The sequence below is a fragment of the Anomaloglossus baeobatrachus genome, chromosome 2, assembly GCF_048569485.1.
Source record: "Anomaloglossus baeobatrachus isolate aAnoBae1 chromosome 2, aAnoBae1.hap1, whole genome shotgun sequence".
NCBI lineage: Eukaryota > Metazoa > Chordata > Amphibia > Anura > Aromobatidae > Anomaloglossus > Anomaloglossus baeobatrachus.
The window spans coordinates 588,385,449-588,408,003 of NC_134354.1; the positions used below are offsets into that span (position 1 = coordinate 588,385,449).

The 22,555-nt window shown below is 41.1% G+C and overlaps 1 protein-coding gene across 2 annotated transcripts in view; it reads right to left on the bottom strand.

Annotated features, from left to right (window-relative positions):
- SLAIN1 (SLAIN motif family member 1) overlaps nucleotides 1–22,555 on the bottom strand; it is a 78,678-nt gene that overhangs the window by 4,408 nt on the left and 51,715 nt on the right. Inside the window, exons 3-7 of one of the 2 annotated variants that reach the window (XM_075334365.1) lie at nucleotides 20,100–20,246; nucleotides 17,174–17,323; nucleotides 15,249–15,608; nucleotides 12,505–12,657; nucleotides 3,673–3,958 (exon numbers count right to left, since the gene is read on the bottom strand). In XM_075334365.1, the coding sequence (XP_075190480.1) occupies nucleotides 3,673–3,958; nucleotides 12,505–12,657; nucleotides 15,249–15,608; nucleotides 17,174–17,323; nucleotides 20,100–20,246 (1,096 nt within the window). The remainder of the gene's footprint in view (nucleotides 1–3,672; nucleotides 3,959–12,504; nucleotides 12,658–15,248; nucleotides 15,609–17,173; nucleotides 17,324–20,099; nucleotides 20,247–22,555) is intronic. The other variant, XM_075334366.1, reaches the window with a different exon arrangement.

The window sequence follows — 22,555 nt, forward strand, 5'->3', positions numbered from 1 at the left end:
TTTTTCACTAGCAGGACCTGTATGAGTTTATACCCATGTGACCAGAAGGGGTGGGGCCTCAGCCAACAGAAAAATGTTGCTTTCTCGTATCAGCTTTGACCTCACACTGGTCCTGCTAGTGAAAAAGTAAATTGATTGTATAATACTTATGCTAATTCTAACAGGGAGAGGGGATAACTATGAATCCCCCCCACCGCTATCATCTGATCCACAGCTGCTGTCACGCAAGAAGCTGGTGATTTTATAAACTTTACTTTCTTGGATTTCAAAACCTATACATCCGAGCTAATCACTAAAGGTATGTATAGAATCAGCCTGATATACAGTATATAGCACTGGCTTTAGTTTATATACGAAAATCCTGGTGATTAGTTCCCTTAACACAGCACTTAAGGAGCCTCTGCCTTCCAAGGTTCTTCCCCTGTCTAGCACTGGCCTCGGCCTCTTTAGCATGATTCGTAGCTCACTTTGTCAGTTGCAGGGCTATAAAAATGAGACATTGAGCTATTAATCTAAAGAGGCAGGTGTAAGGCAGGGAATATGAATGAAAACACTAATGAACTAGAAAAATGCAGCAACAAATAAAAAATATAAAAGTGTAGATGGATTTACACTTCCCAGGGATGCCCATATATGCAGTTTGGGGTTGGGGTGGGGTTGATCTTACTGGCACAGTAAGAGGGTCAGTCAACTCATAATATGTCTGTTTTTGTAAATACTTGCTGGTGGAGTTCTCTTATTCCTCCTGCAATTGTTTGAATAAAATCACATTTCAGTATCACTAAATCAGGCGTGACAGGAGCCCTAAGGGTACGTACAATGCCTCTTAGACGTGTATGAACCGGGCGAGACGCTTCAAGACATGCCAGCTTCTTTTGTCCTGAAGTGACTTTTTTGCCATCTTTGTGGGGTTTTTTTTACGATGCCTTTAACCACCGTTTTTTTATTTTAAACTATTAAATAAACTAGTCAGCGTCAGAAGGCGCCTGCAGAATGGTCAGGTCAATTCTTTTAACTGTCTTGCATCTTCGGAAACCTGAAGCAGCTAAAAGAAGCGGGAACGACTGAACATTTGCAGGCAAGTCGTTTTTACACTGCCGTGTACAGTACAAGTTCAGTCTTTTTAGGGTTTATTTAGCACTTTTTCTGGCGAGTTATGGAGTCGATCCACCTGAAAAAGCCATTGTGTGCACATACCCTTCCATGTTCCCTTTAAGTTATCATACAGTATATTATTATTTAAAAAGTTTTTCATTCATTTTGATCTTTATCCCTTCCATCTTGAAACAATCTTGTGTGGCTAACCACCTTCATAACAAAAACAGAATAAGAGAAAGGTATTTCTTTCAAAATCAATGAGGCAAGTATACCAAGAGATGCAGGATTCCAGAACATGTTTGACAGGTTCCAATTTCTGAGAGAATATTCTTGCTGTTGCTCTTGTGGTTTTGGGTGGTTCCTTCAAGCAGTCTCAGCAAAATCAATATTAGATCAAATAAGGGACAATTAGTACCTTTTTGAATCTTCCCAGTTAGTGCACTTATCTGATGATTTCACAGGCTTACCTCCGGCTGGGCTGGAAACTCCCAGGAGTTAGGTGTTCACTGTGCATAGGAGTGGGCTGCTGTCTCCTACATTTCTGGGTTGTCCTCTACTGATGGCTTACAAAAGTTCAGTTGATGGAGTTGTGTGAGGTCTTTTGGGTGGTGAGCCAATATTTTTATTGATACCATTTTGGGGTAGATGCAGAATTTTGATTGCGTCTTATTGTATTTTTTTGAGGAGTTGTGTCGTTTGCATTTTTACAGACACTGTGATACCAAAAATGTTTAGGTTTTTAATATCTTTATTTTTAATGGGTAAAATTGGGGTGATTCAAATGTTTATACTTCCGTATTTTATTTTATTCACACTTAAATCTATAATTATCTGATCTCTTAAAATGATGGTTTCCCATGAACAGGCTGGTCTTCATGGCAGCAGCATCATGGCAAGCACAGTTGTTTTCAGCCTCCACTTGCCATGGCAACCCATCGGCACCCCACAATCGTGTTGTGGGGGGGATATTGGATTGGAAGGGTGCTCTCCAAGGCCGCACAATGTAAATGCCAATGTAGAAGATTGACAGCGGCATGTCACAGGTGTACCACAGTGGGTGAATCCACAGGCCTAATGCATCAGAACTGGCTGCACGATTTCAGCCATGTATGTTTAACATACAGAGAAAAGTAGTTAATAGCCATACAGGAGACTAGTCAGACTGGCGGTTCCATGGCAGTTTTTAAACCACCAACTTCCCTGGAGTGACCGGTATCTCCCTATACATATAGACAGGGAGAGACTTGTCACTCCAGGGCAGAAAAGGAAGAGAAGCCGCTGAGGATCCGCCTGTCCAACTAGTTTCTCGGTGGCTTTTAACTATATTTTTCTCTGAAATGCTGCAGCATTTCAGAGTTAAACATACATTGCAATAATTGTGCAGCCAGGGTCTGTGGATCAAGCAACATGCATCAGCCTTTAAGTTCTCTTAAACAGGGAAAACCCCACTACCTTTTATCACAATGCAAAAATGTGGTGTCAACATAGCCTTATCAAATACTCAAGGTGCAAACAATAGGAAACAAATGTCATATCCTATACATGGATGTATTCATCTTTTCAGCACATAATGCTAGAAAATGCCTGTTACTTGTTTTCTTTTTCATTTATGATTCAGATTCTATCCAGATTTATACTGTACAGTGAAAAAGTATGCAGTGTATCACAAAAGTGAGTACACACCTCACATTTTTGTACAAAATTATATTATATCTTTTCATGGGACAATACTGAAGATATGATGCTTTGATACAAATGTAGAGTTAGTCATTGTACAGTTTATACATCAATGTAAATTTGGTGTACTCTCTAGATAACACACAGCAATTAATGTCTAAACCACTGGCAAGAAAAGTGAAAACATCCCTAAGTGAAAATGCCCAAATTTTGCTCAAAGTGTCAATATTTTGTCTGCCCACCATTATTTTCAAGCACAACCTGAACTCTCATGGGCAAGAAGTTTACTAGAGCTTCCCAGGAGCCACTGGAATCCTCTTCCACTCCTCCAGGACATTGCTCTCTTCCACCTTCCGTTTGAGGATGCCCGACAGATGCTCTATAGGTTTTAGGTCTGGACACATGCTTGGCTAGTCAAGCACCTTTACCCTCAGCTTCTTTAGTGAGACAATGGTCATCGTGGAGGTGTGTTTTGGTTTATGTAGGAATCGTGCTATGCTTCACTATGTTACAATTAGGGCTGAGCGGACCCAGACTATAAAAGTCCGGATCCGCAAGGCTTGAAAAATGTCCGGAGCATAGCACCGGAGAGGGAAAATGGCTAATTGGGCACAATGTGGCCATTATCACTTAGGGGTGTACCCACTTTTGTTGCCAGCGGTTTAGACATTAATGGCTGTGTGTTGAGTTATTTAGAGGGCACACCAATATACATTGTGAAACAAGTTGTACACTGACTACTTTACAATGTAACAAAGAGCCATATCTTCAGTGTTATCCCATGAAAAGATATAATAAAATAATTACAAAATTGTGAGGGGTATATTCAATTTTGTGATATACTGTATAAAATGAAAAACAGGTAACATGTTTAAATGTCAGTAAAATCTCAAATACCTGCGTGGTGGAGTAGCAATCTTACTGCGTGGAATACTACTTGCACTAATGCTTGAGAAAGCCGGTCTTGGTAGACCACTTCTTGCTATAGGCAATGAACTTGCAGTCTTGTTGGGCATAGGGATCCCGGAACTCGATATAGATTGGAGACTCGTTGACTGAGGAATGCCACCATTGCCTTGTATAGTTGGGCTGACATAAGCTGTAGCCTTCAGTGGTGGTCTCACAGACACTGGGAAATTTCCCACACTATGGACTCTTTGCTGAAGTTGACCAGGTGAAGGAACTAAGAATAAAACAAATGTATAATGCTATTTAGTAGGAATATCAATGCATATTTTACAATTAGGGGAGAATTACAACACACTTATAGGGTAAAACCATAATGAATGGAATTGTAACCCCTCTCCCCCCTACAAAACCTCCAACTTGTGCATTGGATGAGTCTAGTATTCTACAGCATCCTTATTCAATTGAATGTGACCCAGCTGCAATATTAGGCTTGGCCAAAATTCAAGGGTGGCCCTGGTTTAGTAAAAAAAACCAGCATACTTTTATAATCCTTTACACTAATCTAGTGTGCAACCATCTGAAACACTAATACATGAAATCTAATGAAAGGCTCACGATCCGGTCTTGAATATAGTACATCGGTAAAGGTAAACATTTTAACATCTTTATATATATGATAAGCTGCACATCCCGTCTGCAAGTTATGCGGATTTCTGTAGTCATTTAAGCTACTTCACAAATAGAGGAATAAATCAATATATGCACTTCCCGAAAAGAAGATTTCCAGATCCCGGCAACCATTCAACTTGCAGGGCCAGGGATGAGACTTTGATGACCTATTCTTCACATCAGCAGAAAGGCTGAGCATGAGCAGGTCAGAAATATTCAACTTCTTTTACTTGGATCATGGCAAGAAAACTATTGATCATGTTGTTTGGCCATAAACAAAATAGTATCCTGATGTACGAGATCAATATTGTGGTCATCCTATTTTTTGATTTACGGATGATGCAGTGTTATATTACCACTGAAGAAGCCAAACTTTTTGTTTTAACCAGAAATAACTGCAATAAAATATCAATGGTAATCTATACCGAATATTAAATATCTACTTTTTGTTGGTCAACAGCTATATGTTAACTTAAGAAAGTAGTGATTAATATTAATGGAGGTTTATTTAATTTTGCATAAAAAGAAAGCAGATAATTAAAACTTGGAGTTAGTCGTGCCAAATCACACTGAAAAGTGAAAAACTATTTACCAGAAAATGGCTTTTGTGCCCATCATTGCGGCTAACTTTTACTGCTCTGGTGCATCTTACACCTTGAATTCTTTAATCCAGTAGTCATATTATCATCTGTCCCAACTTCATTTATATCACCAGATTGAAAAATAGCTTGAACCAAAATAAAAAATCCAGGTGACGAATTGAAGATGGTCACACTTTTATAGTCATTTAAAACTCGCTCTACAGAGAGGAGTGTCAAGTACTCTACAACTGCTGTTTGTAGTCTCTGGTTTGGCCAATATCACTAGTCATGGGCGAGGCTTGATAAAGAGTAATGCGGGCGTCACACGGTACGATCTATCATGCGATCGCACCCGCCCACGTCGTTTGTGCGTCATGGGCAAATCGCTGCCCGTGTCGTATAAAGTCATTAAAACGCCATCACACGTACTTACCTGCTGAGCGACCTCGCTGTGGGCGGTGAACATCCTCTTCCTGAAGGGGGAGGGACGTTCGGCATCACAGCGACGTCACACAGCCGCCGGCCAATAGAAGCGGAGGGGCGGAGATGAGCGGGACGTAAAGATCCCGCCCACCTCCTTCCTTCTGCATAGCCGGCGGGTGCCGTGAGACGCAGGTAAGCTGTGTTCATAGTTCCCGGGGTGTCACACGGAGCGATGTGTGCTGCCCCAAGTACGATGAACAACTGGCGCAAAGAAAAATAAACGATTTTTTAAAAATAAACGACGAGTACACGACTCACGATTTGTAACCGATTTGCGAACGTTCAGTGTCGCTCGGAGGCGTCACAGGAAATGACGTCGGAAACGATGCCGGATGTGCGTCACAAAAAACGTGACCCCGACGATGTATCGCACGATAGATCGTCTCGTGTGACGCCCGCATCAGACTTTAACTTTTAGATAATCCTTGTGAGATGCTTTAATAAGAAAGAAACTACCTCTCCAGCGGTTTATATTTTTTCCCAGCGTTGAAGTGCTGCTATTAGGCCTCATTCATACGTCAGTATTTTTGCATCAGTGCTTGTACGCCAAAACCAGGAGGTGGACTTAAAGAGAAAAACCATCATTGAAAAATGGACACTTGTTCTCGGTTTTGGAGACACTCCTGGTTTTGGCATCCAAACACTGATTAAGTACTGGTCAAAAATTCTGATGTGTCAATGAGGCCTCAATTTAAAGGTCACAGATCCTAGTAATATACTCAATCATCCCAGTCTTCACCTTTTAGCACCGCTACGGACCCATGGTGTCATCAGTTTCCGACTGCCCGAAGTTAGAGGTAACAGTCACAATCTCTCAATGTAAGTCTAGGAAAGCCAGAACGAGGCTCTCATAGACTAACGTTGAGTTGGGACTTTCGGATTGCTCCAGCAAACATTGGAACAATCCAAAGCAGCAGTGAAAGAAAGAGAAGATGGAGGCAACTAAAATAAGACTAAGATCGGTGACATTAGATTACAAGCACCATTCCAGGGCTGCAATAAAAAAAATGAGGGGTGGTGCTTTAAGAGAGACATCATATTCAGCTGATCTCCTAAACAATGATATGTCCCCTTTGAAGTCCCCCAAATAAGAAGAATGGAGCTGATGGAACAAACTATGACTGCAGGATCATTCACCACTCTGGGAAGCTAACTTCATATAAATTTACAGCTTTCAATGGGTAAGTGTACAGAGTCAAGAACAGGGTGGAAGCCACAGATCAGTATTATGAATGCAACATGTTAGATTACGGGGCTTTGCTACAGATGTCTCATTGAGGCTCAGGAGCTTCATGTTGAACATCTGTACCGCAACATCTGTACCTCATCTACGTCATACACACCGGAGCATGTGTATGACGTAGACGCATCATGCACCGCGGCTTCAGACTAAGGAAAACCAAGATGGCCGAAAGAGGCGGCGCCGGTCCCGGAGAACGGCGCCACCCATCCGACTGTTGTGCACCAGAGCGACCTTCTAGGTGAGTATTATAAAGTGTTTTTTATGTTCTACACAGCGGCCTGGGCTCTTATATACAGCATGTTAAAATGCTGTATATAAGAACCCAGTGGTGGTGGCCGCAGCTTATAGGCCCAAAAACTGGTGACAGGTTACCTTTAACATATTGGGAGCACAAGTCTGTTCAGTGGCTGTCCTCAGACTGCAAAGAACAAGAGGCTGTGAATCCATCTATTGCAATGCACAAGTTTTATGCAGGCAGCCCAACGAGTACGAAGCATAAATTCTGAAGATTGTTTTTGTTTGTCTCCTTGTAGATTGTACTGACCCTCACATTATACTGAATAGAAGCTCTGCTGCAGAAGTACAAGAAGACTGCACTAACCATGTCTCTCTGCATGCATTTGATTCGGTGGTCTATATTAAATAACAACCTTATTAGAGACTCCTGACTTGTCCTGATTGAAAGTTAGATGTGTCCCTGAAGTAATGCGTGTCCTGAAGAAGTGGGGTTTCACTTTGAAACATGTTGAATAACGCACCCGTCATCTACTGCTGAAGTATGTATCTATAGCAGCACAGATTAATACACACATCTGGTTCCTATACATTTCCTTTCTCCCTTAGGGCTTGTGGACCATATGGCAGCTGTATATTGCCTTCATATTGGTTGTGAGTGACACAAGCCTACAAGGTGAGCCTTTTCAATCAGTTATTCTGTTTGTTTGTTGGGCAAGACCCTATTGCACTTGTTTTGTCCACAGCATTGCTTTGGAGTGCAGCATAAAATAAAGTGAGTTTTCCCATGGATCAGTTTTGATATGAACCCGTGCTAGAAGGGACAACTTCGAAATTGGCTCAATGATCAGCTCCAGCATTTCAAAAACTGCCAACCTTGTGGGGTTTTCTAATGGAACAATATTAAAATTTTACCAAAAATGGTGTGATCAAGAAAAAAAAAAAAACTTCCTGACAAAAGGATCCTGTAAATGCAAACAGCTTGTCATTGAATGGGGCAGTGGAGGAATCAATTCTGAAGAATAGATGTTGCATCATCAAGCACCTTGTATCTGAACACGACACTGGTGCTCAAACTAATGTGCCCAATTGTTATACTCGTCAACATGAAAGCAAATGTGTGCAAAAGAGAACATAAGTTCTACCAAGTAGCAGCGGAAAAACGTTGCATGATCAGATTAATCCAGATTTCTTTTATGGCAGGGTCAGGCTTTGGCTCAAGTAACGTAAATCAATGAACTCTGTCAGATGTTAACAGTTGACTACTAGGAGTGGCGCAATGAATGACATGGAGAATTTTTCTTGGCACACCCTGGGTCTTCAAAAACCTTTGACCAATATGGCTTACATAAGCACTGAAGCCAACCATGTTAATTTATTCATAGCAGCTGTTAAAAGGGAATCTGTCAGCAGAAATGTCACCCAAAACCTAAAAGATTCCCCCTCTGCAGCTCCAGGACTGCATTCTAGCAATGTTCCTGTTATTGTGCCCCATGTGAGACCAAAATAAAGACTTTAGAAAGTCTTACCTTTTTGTATGGCAATCTTTTTTTATAGTCACGGGGGCGGGCTTTCTGGTGTCCGTTATTCTGGTGACGTGTTGCGCAGGCAAGTCATTATAAGGCACACATTGTCTTAGTGCTTTTCAATTTGCAAAAGACAATGTGTGCCTTTGTTTGTTTTTACAGTGTTATGTTTACTGTTGCCGTCGGTAAGCTTCTCTCAGGTCTCCTCTTGATCGGTGGTGTGGTGTGCTGCTCCTCCCATCTATTTCCTGCTCCAGGGAAAGATTGGTAAGAGGTGACGTAGCCAGCGCTTGCGCAGAACGGTGGAGGCAGAGGGCAAAGCGCGGGCACGAGATTATGGGCGGGTACTTGCTGATGACAATCTCATCGCCGCCCATAATCTCTTGCCTGCGCAACACGTCACGGTCACACTGTGCTCAGTCCCGTGAGACTGGCACTGAGCATGCGCGGGGACCGCTGGAGCACTGGGCGGCGTCATCAGGTATGGAAAGGAGCGATGGGGGACGGCATAAAGGACCAGTAGGGAGAATAACGGACGCCAGAAAACCCGCCCCCGTGACTATAAAAAAAGATTGCCATACAAAAAGGTAAGACTTTATAAAGTCTTTATTTTGGTCTCACATAGGGCACAATAACAATAGGAGCCTTGCTAGAATGCAGCACAGGAGCTGCAGAGGGGGAATCTTTTAGGTTTTGGGCGAAATTCTGCTGACAGGTTCCCTTTAATCCTATAAGGAAACTCACCAGGGCACTGCCCCTTATAACAAAAGATCAAATAGTCAGATTGGCTCCAGGATTAACAGTTTCCCTTGCTCTATTGGTCTTTAAGGCTATGTGCGCACAGTGCGTTTTTCGCTGCGTTTTTCGGGTGCGTTTTTCCCCAGCAAAGTCTATGAGTTTTCATTTTTGCTGTCTGCACACAGCACTTTTTTTTTTAGCTGCGTTTTTGAGGTGTCCACAAAAACGCAACATGTCAATTATTTTGCGTTTTTAACTGCTTTTTCCACCCATTGAGTTCAATGAGATGTTCAAAAACGCAATGAAAAACACAAATTGCAAATATAGCTGCGTTTTAGTGCGTTTCTATGACTAAAAACGCAGCTATAAACGCAAGGGGTGGGTAGTAAAGTGACATGTACAGGAAGAGGATTCCTTCTGTTGGTAAACACAGAAGCGTGAATCCTCCCGGTACTTCCATCGCTGCTTCCACCTCCCGTCCGGCGCCATGTCCGCTCCCGTGCGGCGCCATGTCCGGACGGGAGGTGGAAGCAGCTGCGAAATCAAAAGTGAAGAGTAGAAAAAAAAAATCTCATACTCACCTGTCTGCAGACTCCCGGTGCCATGTCCGCTCCCAGCTCCTCTTCCCAGTACCGCCACCCCCGGTCCGGCTGTGTGAAGACTCCCAGGCACGTCCGATAGCTGCAGGACCTGGCGGTGATCACCTGATGCGGCACCTGGCGGTGATCACCTGATGCGGCACCTGGCGGTGATCACCTGATCGTAAGTCTCGCGGTGACACCGGCTTTTTACCATCCAGCTGGCTTAAACTATCAGCTGATGCCGTCATAGACCGCATCACTGATTACTTGCAGCTCCTGGAGCGATCGGATGGGAGTCAGCACAGACGTGTGTATTTTTAATTTTTTTTGCACTGATGCATCAGATGATTGTATAAACGGCGTTTATACAATCAGCTGATGTGTCGTGTGATTCCCGTCCTTGAACCTGACACATCATGTGATCGCTTTGCCTTCCAGCAAACCGATCAGATGATATTGGATCTGGATTGGACGGCGCGGGACCCTTGACCCAGGATTACTGCTTGGGGAGGGGGGGGGGGGGGGTCTTTATTTCAATAAAGATGGAGTCACTAATTGTGTTGTGTTTTTTTCTAATAAAAATATTTTTCTGTGTGTTGTGTTTTTTTTATCTTTACTAGAAATTCATGGTGGCCATGTCTAATATTGGCGTGACACCATAAATTTCGGGCTTAGGGCCAGCTGATAATATACAGCTAGCCCTAACCCCATCATTACCCAGCGAGCCACCCGGGAACATGGCAGCTGGAAGAGTTGGATACAGCGCCAGAAGATGGCGCTTCTATGAAAGCGCCATTTTCTGGGGTGGCTGCCGACTGAAATTTGCAGCGGGAGTGCCGAAAAAGCTTGGGCACTCTGCACCGCGGATTCCGATCCCCAGCTGCCTAGTTGTACCTGGCTGGACTCAAAAATTTGGCAAAGCCCACGTCATTTTTTTTTTAAATTATTTCATGAAATTCATGAAATAATTAAAAAAAAAAAAAAGAAGAAAAAAAAGAAAGGGCTTCCCTATATTTTTGGTTCTCCGCCGGGTACAAATAAGCAGCTGGGGGTTGGGGGCAGCCCGTAGCTGCCTGCTGTACCTGGCTAGCATACAACAATATGGCGAAGCCCACATAATTTTTTTGGGGGGGGAACTCCTGCATACAGTCCTGAATGGAGCATGCTGAGCCTTGTAGTTCTGCAGCTGCTGTCTGCTCTCCTGCATACACTAGTGGATGAAGTATGCTGAGCCTTTTAGTTCTGCTCCCCCTGCCTCTCCTTCCAGCATACAGTCCTGGATGGAGAATGCTGAGCCTTGTAGTTCTGCAGCTGTCTGCTCTCCTGCATACACTAGTGGAGAATGAAGAACAAATTGAAGAAGGAAATGACATCAGACTGCATAAAAACGCAGTGAGCAAAAACGACCCAAAACGCAGCAAAAAACGCACCAAAACACAGCGTCAAAAAAACGCAGTGTGTGAACTTACCCTTATAGCCACCAGATACTATTTCTATAGAAAATCACTGGGAAAAGGTTGATCATGAGTGCCTCCATCTAATTTGTAGCATCTTCAAGAAGCTATCCTGTTTGCATTGACCAATATTTCTGCAGACAGATTTCAACAACTAGTGAAATCTATGCCACAATTAAATGCTGCGGTTCTGAAGACCAAGAGAGATCCAATGCATTTTCAGAAACCCGTTTCTAATAAAATGGCCACTTTATAATGCATATTATTTTAGCGCTATAACTGGAATAAAATACTAAAGCTTGAGACTTGCTTGAGTAGAATTAAAGGAATTGTCTGGGGAAAGATTTCAAGTCTGCAGTCACCCTATGTGACTGCATACTTGTGAATCCTCACATCGTACGCATTGCGCAATATCCGTATGCTCCGGTGCCGGCAATGGCGTCATATGATCGCAAATATGCGATTTGCAGACTTCCAGCCATTTTCCAACTAGACTGTATCTGACCTCGCTCAATACACTTGCATTGAAAGAGGCCACACTCATCTAGTTGGCATGTGACAACATAGATGCAGATCATAGACTCGCGGTTAGGCTACTTTCACACATCCGGTATTTGCTCTGCGGCACAATACGGCGCTCTGCAGAAAAAACGTTTTTTTTTTTGCCGCCGGTTGCGGTTTTTTTGCATAGACTTACATTAGTGCCGTATTGTGCCGCAGGGGCTTGCGTTCGGTCCGGTTTTTGCCGCATGCGGCAGATTTAGCCGATGCCGCAACGTTCCCTGCGTTTTTTGCTCCGGCAAAAAAAAACCGCATCGCGCCGCATCCGGCCGCTGCGGTGCATTTTCAATGCATGCCTATGGACGCCGGATGCGGCGCGATGCGGAAAAAAACGCATCCGGACGCCGCATGCAGTTTTTTCCACTGCGCATGCTCAGTAGCGTGCCGCAACCGGAAAAAAACGGACCGGCCGCATGTAAAAACTTATGCAAAGGATGCGGTGTTTTCGCCGCATCCGTTGCATAGGTTTCAAAGCCGGATTGAGCCGCACGGCTCAAACCGGATGTGTGAAAGTAGCCTTAGATACCTGCCACTACCAGGACTGGCAAATCCTCACAAAGCGCAGTGCGTGCAATATGACTATTCACGAGACTACAATCACATCGGAGTGGCTATGACTGTTAGCTGTTAAAGGAGTTGCCAGCCTTAACATTATGTGCAGCTTGTTTGTCTGCGTCTGTAATTCCCCAATGAATAACCAAATGGGGCTATTATTCATTACATACTGGATACACAGGAGAAGATACTTACTACTTGACTGCAATCTGGATAATCCATTTGCAGCACCATGTAGATTAGAATCAAAACTTTGGCTATTGCGTACAGTAACTGGAGATACCACAGTGGTGGTTGTTGTGGTGCTGGACATTCGAGCCAGATTGGGCATACTTCTGCGCAATTTGTCTAGAGGGAAACAGAAAAGAAATAGCGAATAAATAACATACAAGAAAAATGAATAATTGATAAAAGTGTGCAGATCAGTAATGAGGGCACAATTTCATTTTTTTCAATCACTGTGGTGTATCACAACAACTGAGGTCACCACTGTGACCAGTGATTGGCTGCAGCAGACACACGTCGAGATGAGAGCACATCACTGGAATTAGGTAATCAGATGCAAACAGTGTTGAATTTGCAGCGGCAAGAGAGTAGTAAGAAGAGTATTGCTAATTTGATACCAATGTCAGCTGTTTGTAGATGTCATGGGGATGGAAGATATCAGTTATTAGATAATGAGGTTATTCATACTTGTCCCCCTGCTGCAAGCAGTCCAAAAATATTTAACGCCAATGGCATTATGAATAGCCTTCAAAAAAAAAATTAAGATTTTTTTTTATGTCCTCGATTCTGTAAACTGAGAATGAAATGAATATGAACCAAAAGCAGATAATGTTAAAATAGCTAAAAATAGCTAATAAAATAATAGTTAAAAAATAGCTATTCAGGTACATTACTAAAAACACCCCAGAAACAACATAACAGATTGAAATACTGCACAATGACAGTTATCTCTCTGAGCTTAGTCAGCATCAATGTATATAGTCACCGCCATTAAAATATAAAAGTAGCAAAAAGATTTTAGACCATTCTCATTTGCGAGTTTAACTACTTCCAAACTGCCCATAGACTAGAAACATCCAATTACAGTTACGGGGGTAATTGGATTTAAAATAAAAAAAAAAGAAAGAAAAAAAAAAGGATGTTGCCCATGAACAAAGTACATTTTAATCAGTAGATGATCCAAATCAAAAACGTCCGTGGAGCCTCTGTTAGGAGTCTCAACACAGAAACCAGCCAGATATCCCTCCGGGAAGGACCCAGCCAATCAGTAGATCCTAGAATACTATTAAGTTGCACATATTGAGGTGTTCAAAAAAAAAAAAAAATGCCCCTCTGCTGAGATAATGTTATATATGTGCCCCTGCTATGTACTGTGTAATGGCAGTGTCTGCCTGTGCAGGAACATGATCTGCTCATACCACCTCTCATGCGCAGGGAAGTAAGCAATGGAGTGTACAAATAGGACATTGTGGGATAGGAATTGAGTCTCTGTGCGGCAAAACATTTCCCTGCCTGTTTTGAACAGGTTTTACCTCACAGAAAAAAACCCCAGCTGCAATCCCATGTTGTAATGTCTGTACATTCTATTTTTTTCCCTCCCCTGCCCAGGGGCGGTGGTACATTGAAGCCATGTTTCTGCATTGTAAGACAGTCATTACACAAGACATAGCAGACACACATTTATAGGATCTCCGCACAGGAACATTTTTTATTTTTATTTTTAAACACATCCAATTATGGAACTTAATTTTTGTGTATTTTGTGTATAGAGTTATTCTGCGCAAAAACTATTTTGTAGGCTCTGTAGAAATCTTTGATTACGACCTAAATGCAAGCTTAGCTCAGGAACCTCAAATATGCAGACCTTACCTAAAGTCTAAGGGTGGGTGCACATGATCTGGACATGCTGCATCCTATATGCAGCATGTATTCTCCTTTGGAGATGCGAGTGTTTGCCGCAGGAGACTGCAGCTGCCTGTGCCCACAATCAGGGTTTGGGCCACTGCAGAGTTTCTCTCTGTTCTCCCTGCATTGAACACTCTCGTCTCCGCAAGCATGAACCAACGTGCTGTGGCTCGGGGAAGCCGCGCTGCAGATCAGTTTACGCTGCAGTGAAAAAAATCACAGTGGGCTTGAGATTTCTAGAAATCCCATCCACTGTGCTTGTACTGTACAACACAGCATTTTGTATACTGTCTTTGATTATAACAGGGAAAAGGGAAAGGGGAAACATAAAATGAGGTGTAGCAAGCATTGAAATTACTTATTTTACAATTTTTGACATTTTTTAACAAACCATAGGCTTTAGATATACAACGCAGCATTTTGAACGCCGCGAAAACATGCTGCATCCCAAACGCTGCATATGTTCTCACTGATTCTTGGTGTGAGCAGGCAGTCACATGACCACATGTATGCTATTTGCATACTAGAAGTCACATGCTGCCCTAACCCATCTGTTTAGCATGTGACCGCAAGCATGCAAATCACATACATGCGGTCATGGGGCATCCCGCTCGCATCAGCCGTATCCAAAAGTTGCGGCACTCCACAATGTCACAATTCATCAGTCTACACAGTCACAAAGACTGACCTTAGATTTTTGTACCAAGTCTATCCAACCACTTTTTACTTTAGTAACTGATTGGCCCAGATATCACTGCAACAATATATACTTCCCCTGTCTTATACTCATCTTCCAGCAGGTTTATCCGTTTCCAGCGTAGCTACGGTCGGCCTTCAGCAGTTTGTGACCTGGCAGCAGCTACAATGTTTCATGGAGCACACTGCAGATCACAAATTAATACAACTCTATGAGAGCCTCGTTTTGGCTCTCATAGACTTTCATGTAAAAAAAAAAACCCTGGAGTGTTGCTTTAATGCTTAACATACTTGAAAATTATGTATATATACTGTGACATAATAATCTTTACCTGCACTTGCACTGGTTCTAATTTGTGGTTGCTCTGGGGTTTGAACTTGGGAAGAAAAACTGTATTGCTGAAATCCATTAGAATTCAGGAACTGGGAACTGGGACTTCTCCTGCATTCCCGAATACTAGAGAAAGTCTGCGAGTGAGAAATGCCTCGTTGGAGAGGAGAGCATCGACTGAGTCTTGGTTGAGGAGGTGGTAATAAATCAAACTCTTCATCATCATCGTCAACGCTGTAGCGGTCTGATTCTTGATCACTGCTGGCACATGGCATTTTCTTTCCAGAAAACAGAGAAAGGCTAGAGCGATGTCTTGACACTGAACTACAAGTGGAGGTAGATGCAAAATCTTGCCTAAGGCCTGCAACAACAGTAAGCTCCATTAACATAGAAAGCCTGAACGTATTTACAAGGTAATCATGTGAATTCTTGTTATGCTGTAGAAGGGGTGGTCCAAAGTCCAAAGTAATTTTCCTAATGAATCCCTATATGTTTAAAGAGGTATTCCACTACTTTAATATTGAGGACCTATCCTTAGGATGTCATCAATGTCTGATCAGCTGGGGTCCGAAAACCGGAATCCTTGCCGATTAGCTGTTTTCAGTGCGGAAGCAGCAGGCAGCTGGCAATACTCAGTTCCAGAGCTGCTCTGTCTTGATGGTGGCCACGGTCTGGTATGGCACATCAGCCTCCTATTGATTTGAATAGAAGGAAGTTGTGCAGTGAACAAGAGAAGTGGAAAAAGCCAGCAACCATCTTGGAAAAACTCTGAAGCTTTATTGTGAAAAATCCATAAAAAAACATACAGTGGATAAAAAGCTCAGCGTGTAGACAAGGGTCTACGCGTGTCAGGCCTAGCATAGAACTGGCCCTTAGTCATGACCAATGATCATGATTAAAGGCCATTTCTATGTTTGTCCTGAAACGCGTAGACTCTTGTATACACGCTGAGCTTTTTATTGACTATGTTTTTTATGGATTTTTCACAATAAAGTTTCAGAGTTTTTCCAAGATGGTTGCTGGCTTTTTCCACTTCTCTTGTTCATTGCTGTTACACCAGGATCCGGCCTGATGTGCCTGGCACCATCCACCATTTGGGATACATACAGGTCTAGGTGAGTTGTGATTACATTATTCTGAAGTTACGCAGTACCCGGCTGAGTTCACCATCAGAAGACTTAGCAGCTCCGAAACTGAACATTTTCGGCCACCTGCTGCTCCCACCAGCACTGAATACAGGATGGGTCAATATCTAAATAGTGGACAACCTCTGTAATGCCATAATTTAAACTATTTTTTGATGTTTAAATTACAAATTTACCAATCCTTCCCTAACAACACTAACCGTTTTTCTATTATTTTTTTCAGTCAGTTTTTAATGACAGTTGTCAAGCAGTCACTAGGGATGTTACTTGGGAAGTCTATGCTAGTCTCTGCAAGCCAGGAATTCTTACACCACTGTTTTGCAAGATCCTTACTACTGATTAGAGCCAGCAACATAGAGCCCACTGCACATCGTGCTGGAACTAGTCCAGCCACTGAGACGAGCGTCACAGATGACGCTTCATTTCATGAAGGGGGCAGTGGCTGTGGCACAGGCTGCAGCCTCTACTACCTCCTGATGATGCTTTGTTTGAGTATGCCAGGAACGCACTGGGATTCTCAAATGAAGAGTCATCAAAAAGGGTAAAAAAAAAAAGCATATTTGAAATTAGTTTAGAATATGGCGCTTAAGAGATTGAAATTTTGGAGGAAAATTACTTTCAACTTTGGACAACCCGTTTAAAATTTCACTTCCACAGAAATAATAACAACAACAACAACCACCTCTTTTTCTGACCTTGATATGTATGAAAAAAAAAAAAAAAAAAAAAAACCACACATACTAAATATCTGCAAGTACACCACAAAGCTGAAATGCCTTACTTTCTTCTTGTAAGCGAGCCATGATCTGTACATCAGTGAGATCTTGTAGTTTGTAGCCCATGGCAATTGAATCATCTTCCACCTCTGATGTGCTCAGTTCACTGTCGATTGAAGATTGGGGGCTCAAGGGTGAAGTCTTCATATTGTAACCTGAAAAAGAAGAAATAACTTTTATATAAGAAATATAAGTACAGTGATGCCTCCGTTTTCGTTGATAATCCATCTGAATACAATCAATCAAAACCAAAACCGACTAAAACCGAACCAATTATTTCCATAGGAATCAATATAAATCCAATTAATTTGTTTTAGGCACTCTAAAATACATACCAAAAACACATTTTATAGTGAATAAAAATAGTGATTAATACTAAAAACAATAAGAAATTATTATAAAATTAATATAAAAGGAATATTAAATGAATATAAAATACTCATGTAATGAATACATACATTTTATCTTACATTTCTTACATACATTTTCAAACTGACAAGCGGGGTGACAGTCCCACAATGCCACACAGAGCAGGAGAATGGATCACCCGTTGTTGCAAATAGCATCGTAGTCATGTGGGCATGCAGATGAAAACAAACGAAAACCGAAGCAAATTTTTAGTGGAAATAATCAACCAAAACCAACAATAACTGATGTCAACGAAATCCGAGGTACCACTGTACACAATATTTTCAGCACACTAGACTGCAAAAAAAAGCTAAGAAAAAAGCAAAAAAAAGACAAATGTACTGAAAAAAAGAGCACTTTTTTCCATCTTTAATATCATCATTATACGACCTCCAACTAAGTCAGTACAGGAAGATCAAGGCACCAAACAGCTAATAGTACGTTTTAAAACATTTAATCAAACAAATAATATATTTGAAGCATCAGAGATTGTTACTTAGCAGACACATCACATTTCTATTCTCATTCAGAATGGACAGTGATGAATTAAGAAGATTTTTAATTAATCACGTGATCTAAAAAATAAATCTCTCCTGAAAAGTAATTAGTAACAATAAAGCTAAAGTCTCAGGACAAACCCCAAACTATTAGTTACATCTGACTGAGGTCTTCAAAACAGAGCAGACAACTTAGTGTCAAGTTGGATCCTTTTGTTCTCTGGAAAATAAGCAGCGACTAGAGGAGTCTGGCAACTCTCAAAGAGGAACACAGAAGAGCTTGGCCAAGCCACTAAGCTAAGTGATTGGCTGCAGCGTGATGTAAGTTGCCAATGTGATGTCACTGATGCAACCAAAACACAAAGCTTGGATCAGTGGCAGAGAGCCAATGCTGGGCACTATCGGATTTTGAGTTTTTTACAATTCAGAGAGCATCCAAGGTCAGCTTTTGTAAAAGTGGAAAATCCCACGAAATGCCACTGTCAATCTCTAACAGAAGCATTGAATGAACATGGTCCTAGGGGCAAGATGATCTCCAGTTGCCAATGACACTTTAAACCCATTTAAGGCCACCATACCTGCTATGTAGGTATTCCTCTAAGGCCAACACAAGCTGGTCTGAATATAAGACTGCAATTTTAGTTATATACCATAATAACAACACAGTGTTATTGCAGTATATAGAACAAGTGATCAGATGGTGACTGGTTCAAAAGAAAAGCATAAAAAGTCCCCTTTAAAAATATAAAAAAATAAGGAAAACACGCACATTCAGTGTGTGTCCTAAAATGGTATAAATAAAAATCTCAGCTTGCCACACAAAAAACAAGCCCTGATATAGCTTCATTAAAAAAAAAAAAAAAAAAAAGAAGGGGTACACAAACAAAAGACATTTTAAGGCACAACTAAGAAGCATTCGCAAGAAGAGTGGCAGCAACCGAACTCTTTGTAGGGATGCTATATAGCACTAGAATGCTCTTAAATGCTATATTTTGGGAGAGTTGAAACAGAAATGGACGGTCTCCTCTAACTTTGACGATTTGATGTAAGATTAAATGGATCATCCCCTGATGTAGCGCTGTATGATGATCAAGTGGATACAGAAGTAACAGTTCCGACTGTTGCGATATCATCTAATTAACATAAGATCTCATGAATGGGTCAGTCCTGGATTTCAGTTGATCATTGGCAATGGTGCTTTTCTACTAATGTTATTGGGGATGTTACGGGAACCTTTATGTGCTCTTGGTCAACATCAAACAACATTTTAGGCAAACGTGCAGAACCTTATAGAGCAATGCAAATCGTTATAAAAAATAATCCCAAATAAACTACGGTACATCCGTAGGATAAAGACAGGAAGATTTATCTCAACACGATGAGACCTTATGCTTTCAGATGTTTACCATTTACTCATAACGCTAATGATACACAATACGATTTGCCAAAGTCTTAGACGCTTTCCGTGTACTCATGTCCAGCCGTTTGTCATTTCCTGGTAATACAAGTCCTCTAGGACCACAAAGTTTAAAGTAAATGCTAACTAGTGTAACAGTTAACAGAAAAAAATAATTACCCTATTGAAATATTATTAATTAAAATATCAGCAGCCATCTTTTACAAGTCATAAAATGGCTGGTAACTTCAAACCAACCTTCGTAGCTACATGTCTGAAAAGCTGCTGCAGCTTCTAGTGACTATAACTGCTAAAAAAAAAAAAATATATAAGTCATATAATGGCCAAAAATAGCATTATTTCACATATAAATAAGACAACTTATTCTGGAAAGTCACCTGAAAAGTTGGATACACTAACTTAATCAACATCAAATATCAGCAATTTACGTCAAGCTATGATATAAAAGCCACAACAAAAAATTACAATGAGAACAAAAAAGATGTAAAAGCGATAAATCACAAAAACAATCACAAATAATAAAAAAAAGCAGATGTTTTAGTAAGGGTAACAAAAAGCCACAACACTTTTATTACTGAATTTCTGGAAAAAAAAAAGTTGCAGGTTTACCTGTCTTTTCTGGTGTTAGTATTGCTTTAGTTGGGGTTTTAAGGATGCTGGGAGAATTTAAGCCGTTGCAAAATGGAGTGAGTCTCGCAACTGGACTATATGGAAAAGAGGATACAGGAGTAGAAAAGAGACTCCTCCAGCGACCAGCTAAATATAAAAAGAACAAAAGTCACCAATTAGTACTTATTGTAATATGAAATCTAAAATATGACATGGATCACTTGAAAAAAAAAAATCCCATCACCTTTTAACCATTGAACGTTTTTGAAAATTAGTCGAACAATATATTCCACAACAGCTAGTCACATATGTATAAAAGGTTGTGTAATGTATTTTTTATATATAAAAAAAAAAAAAAAAAAAAAAAAACTGTGGCCACATAAACCACAAAAATTATATTAACTCATGTACTGTGTTCTGTCAATTTTTGTTTTCCAAAAATGTACAAAAAAAATTGTATGGAAAAAGAACTGTAGTACACATATATATTAGCTTACTGTAGTCTTTATACGCAGTACAGGAGTTAATAGCAGTAAAAAAAACCAACAATTACAGCAGATAGGCCAACCATCTAAGGCTATGTTCACACGTAGTATCTTTTGTCAGTGCATCTTGAATGCATCTTAAAATGCACTAAAAACAATGTGTTTTTACCGTGTTTTGACCAATACGTTTTTTCAAGTCAAATCTATTGACTGAAAAGACTCAAAAATGCGGTAAAAACTCAAAAAGGATTAACATGCTGCATCTTGAAAAACGAAGCAAAGATGTAGCCAACAAAAGATGCCCAGTGTGGGCAGGGAAATGGAAATCTCAGACTTTGCTGGAGGAAGGAAATGCATGCATTTAGGTGCATCTTTGTGACCTCAAAAATGCACCAAAAATGCAGCAAAAGATGCCCTGTGTAAACTTAGCCTAACGTGTACGGGGACTTCCTGACTCGATTTCAACTGCTGAAGCCTTTTGCTCTTGGACAGTGTGAGCATGCACATCTAAAGTATATCACATAAGTGAGTACACCCCTCATATTTTTGTAATTATTTTATTATATCTTTTAACGGCACAACACTGAAGATTTGACATTGATACAATGTAGTCAGTATCCAGCTTGTATAACAATGTAAATTTGGCGTGTCATCTAAATAACCCAAGAGACAGGCATTAAACGTCACCCCTTCCTCAACACCCCCAGCCTGTTTTCACCTTCATGACCAGGCAGTTTTTTTCAAATCTGACCAGTGTCACTTTATAACTCTCACTTTTAGGCCTAAGACACATGGCACGAAAATTGGAGCGAGTGGAATGTGATAAAACATCGCATTCCACTCGGACCAATAAGAACCTGTGTCAGAACCCATGAGCGATTATTTTCTCAGCCCCAATCGGACCGAGAAAACAATCGCAGCATGCTGCGACTGTAATGCGAGACTCTTTCTCTTGCACCCATTCAACTCTATGGGGCAAGAGAAAGATCGAACTGCACTCGCGGTACACCGGTGTACCGCGAGTGCAGGGCAAGAAGGGCATTAGCCGGCTACGGAGAAGAAAGGGAATTAAATCCCTCCCCTTCTCAGCGCTAGCCCGCTCCTCCTCAGCGCTAGCCCGCTCCTCCTCAGTGCCGGCCCGTTCCCTGCAGCTGAGGTACGCTCGCACAGTCGGACCTCAGTCGCAGTAATACTCGCATCACACTCGGCTCCTGCTGTGCTGCCAGCGTCAGCCGAGTGTCATGCGAGAATCGCATTAGTCCCAGTGTGGCCCCGGCCTTATAACTCTGGAACGCTTCAACAGATCCCAGTAATTCTAAGATTGTTTTTCCGTTAAGTTAGGGGTAAATTTAGGACATTTTTTTAATTTATTTGTGAAAACTGATAGAAAATTTTGAAATTTGAAGGTTTTTTGGCCTTAAACCAAATTTATGTCACACAAAATACCATTTTCCACACATCTACTTTACATAAGCACCATTTTTTAAACATATTTTTTTTATTAAGAAGTTAAAAAAGGTTTTTGACTTATCAGCAATTTTTCATTTTTCCAACTTAATTTACAAAACCACTTTTTTTTTTTTAGGAACCACATCACATTTGAAGTGACTTTATTGGACCTATATGACAGAAAATAACCAATGTGGCACCATTCTAAAACCTGCCCCCTCCAAGGTGCTCAAAACCACATCCAAAAAGTTTATTAACGCTTCGAGTGCTTTATGAATTTTAAAGATCCTTTTATCGTCAGCTTGTTCAACTGTTCACAAAAACAGTAATTTTAACCAAGGGTGCCCACATTTTTACATGTCACTGTAGTTTTTGATTCCTTTTTCTAAGGTGCCCGAAGTTAACTAGTTGACAGTTTTTTAGATCGGGTTGGTATAATGTTTTTTTTTTATTTTTTTGTTCTGTATTTTCAATATTTTTGAAAATTGTCTTACATTTATTTTTTACCCTTTTTACTTAGTC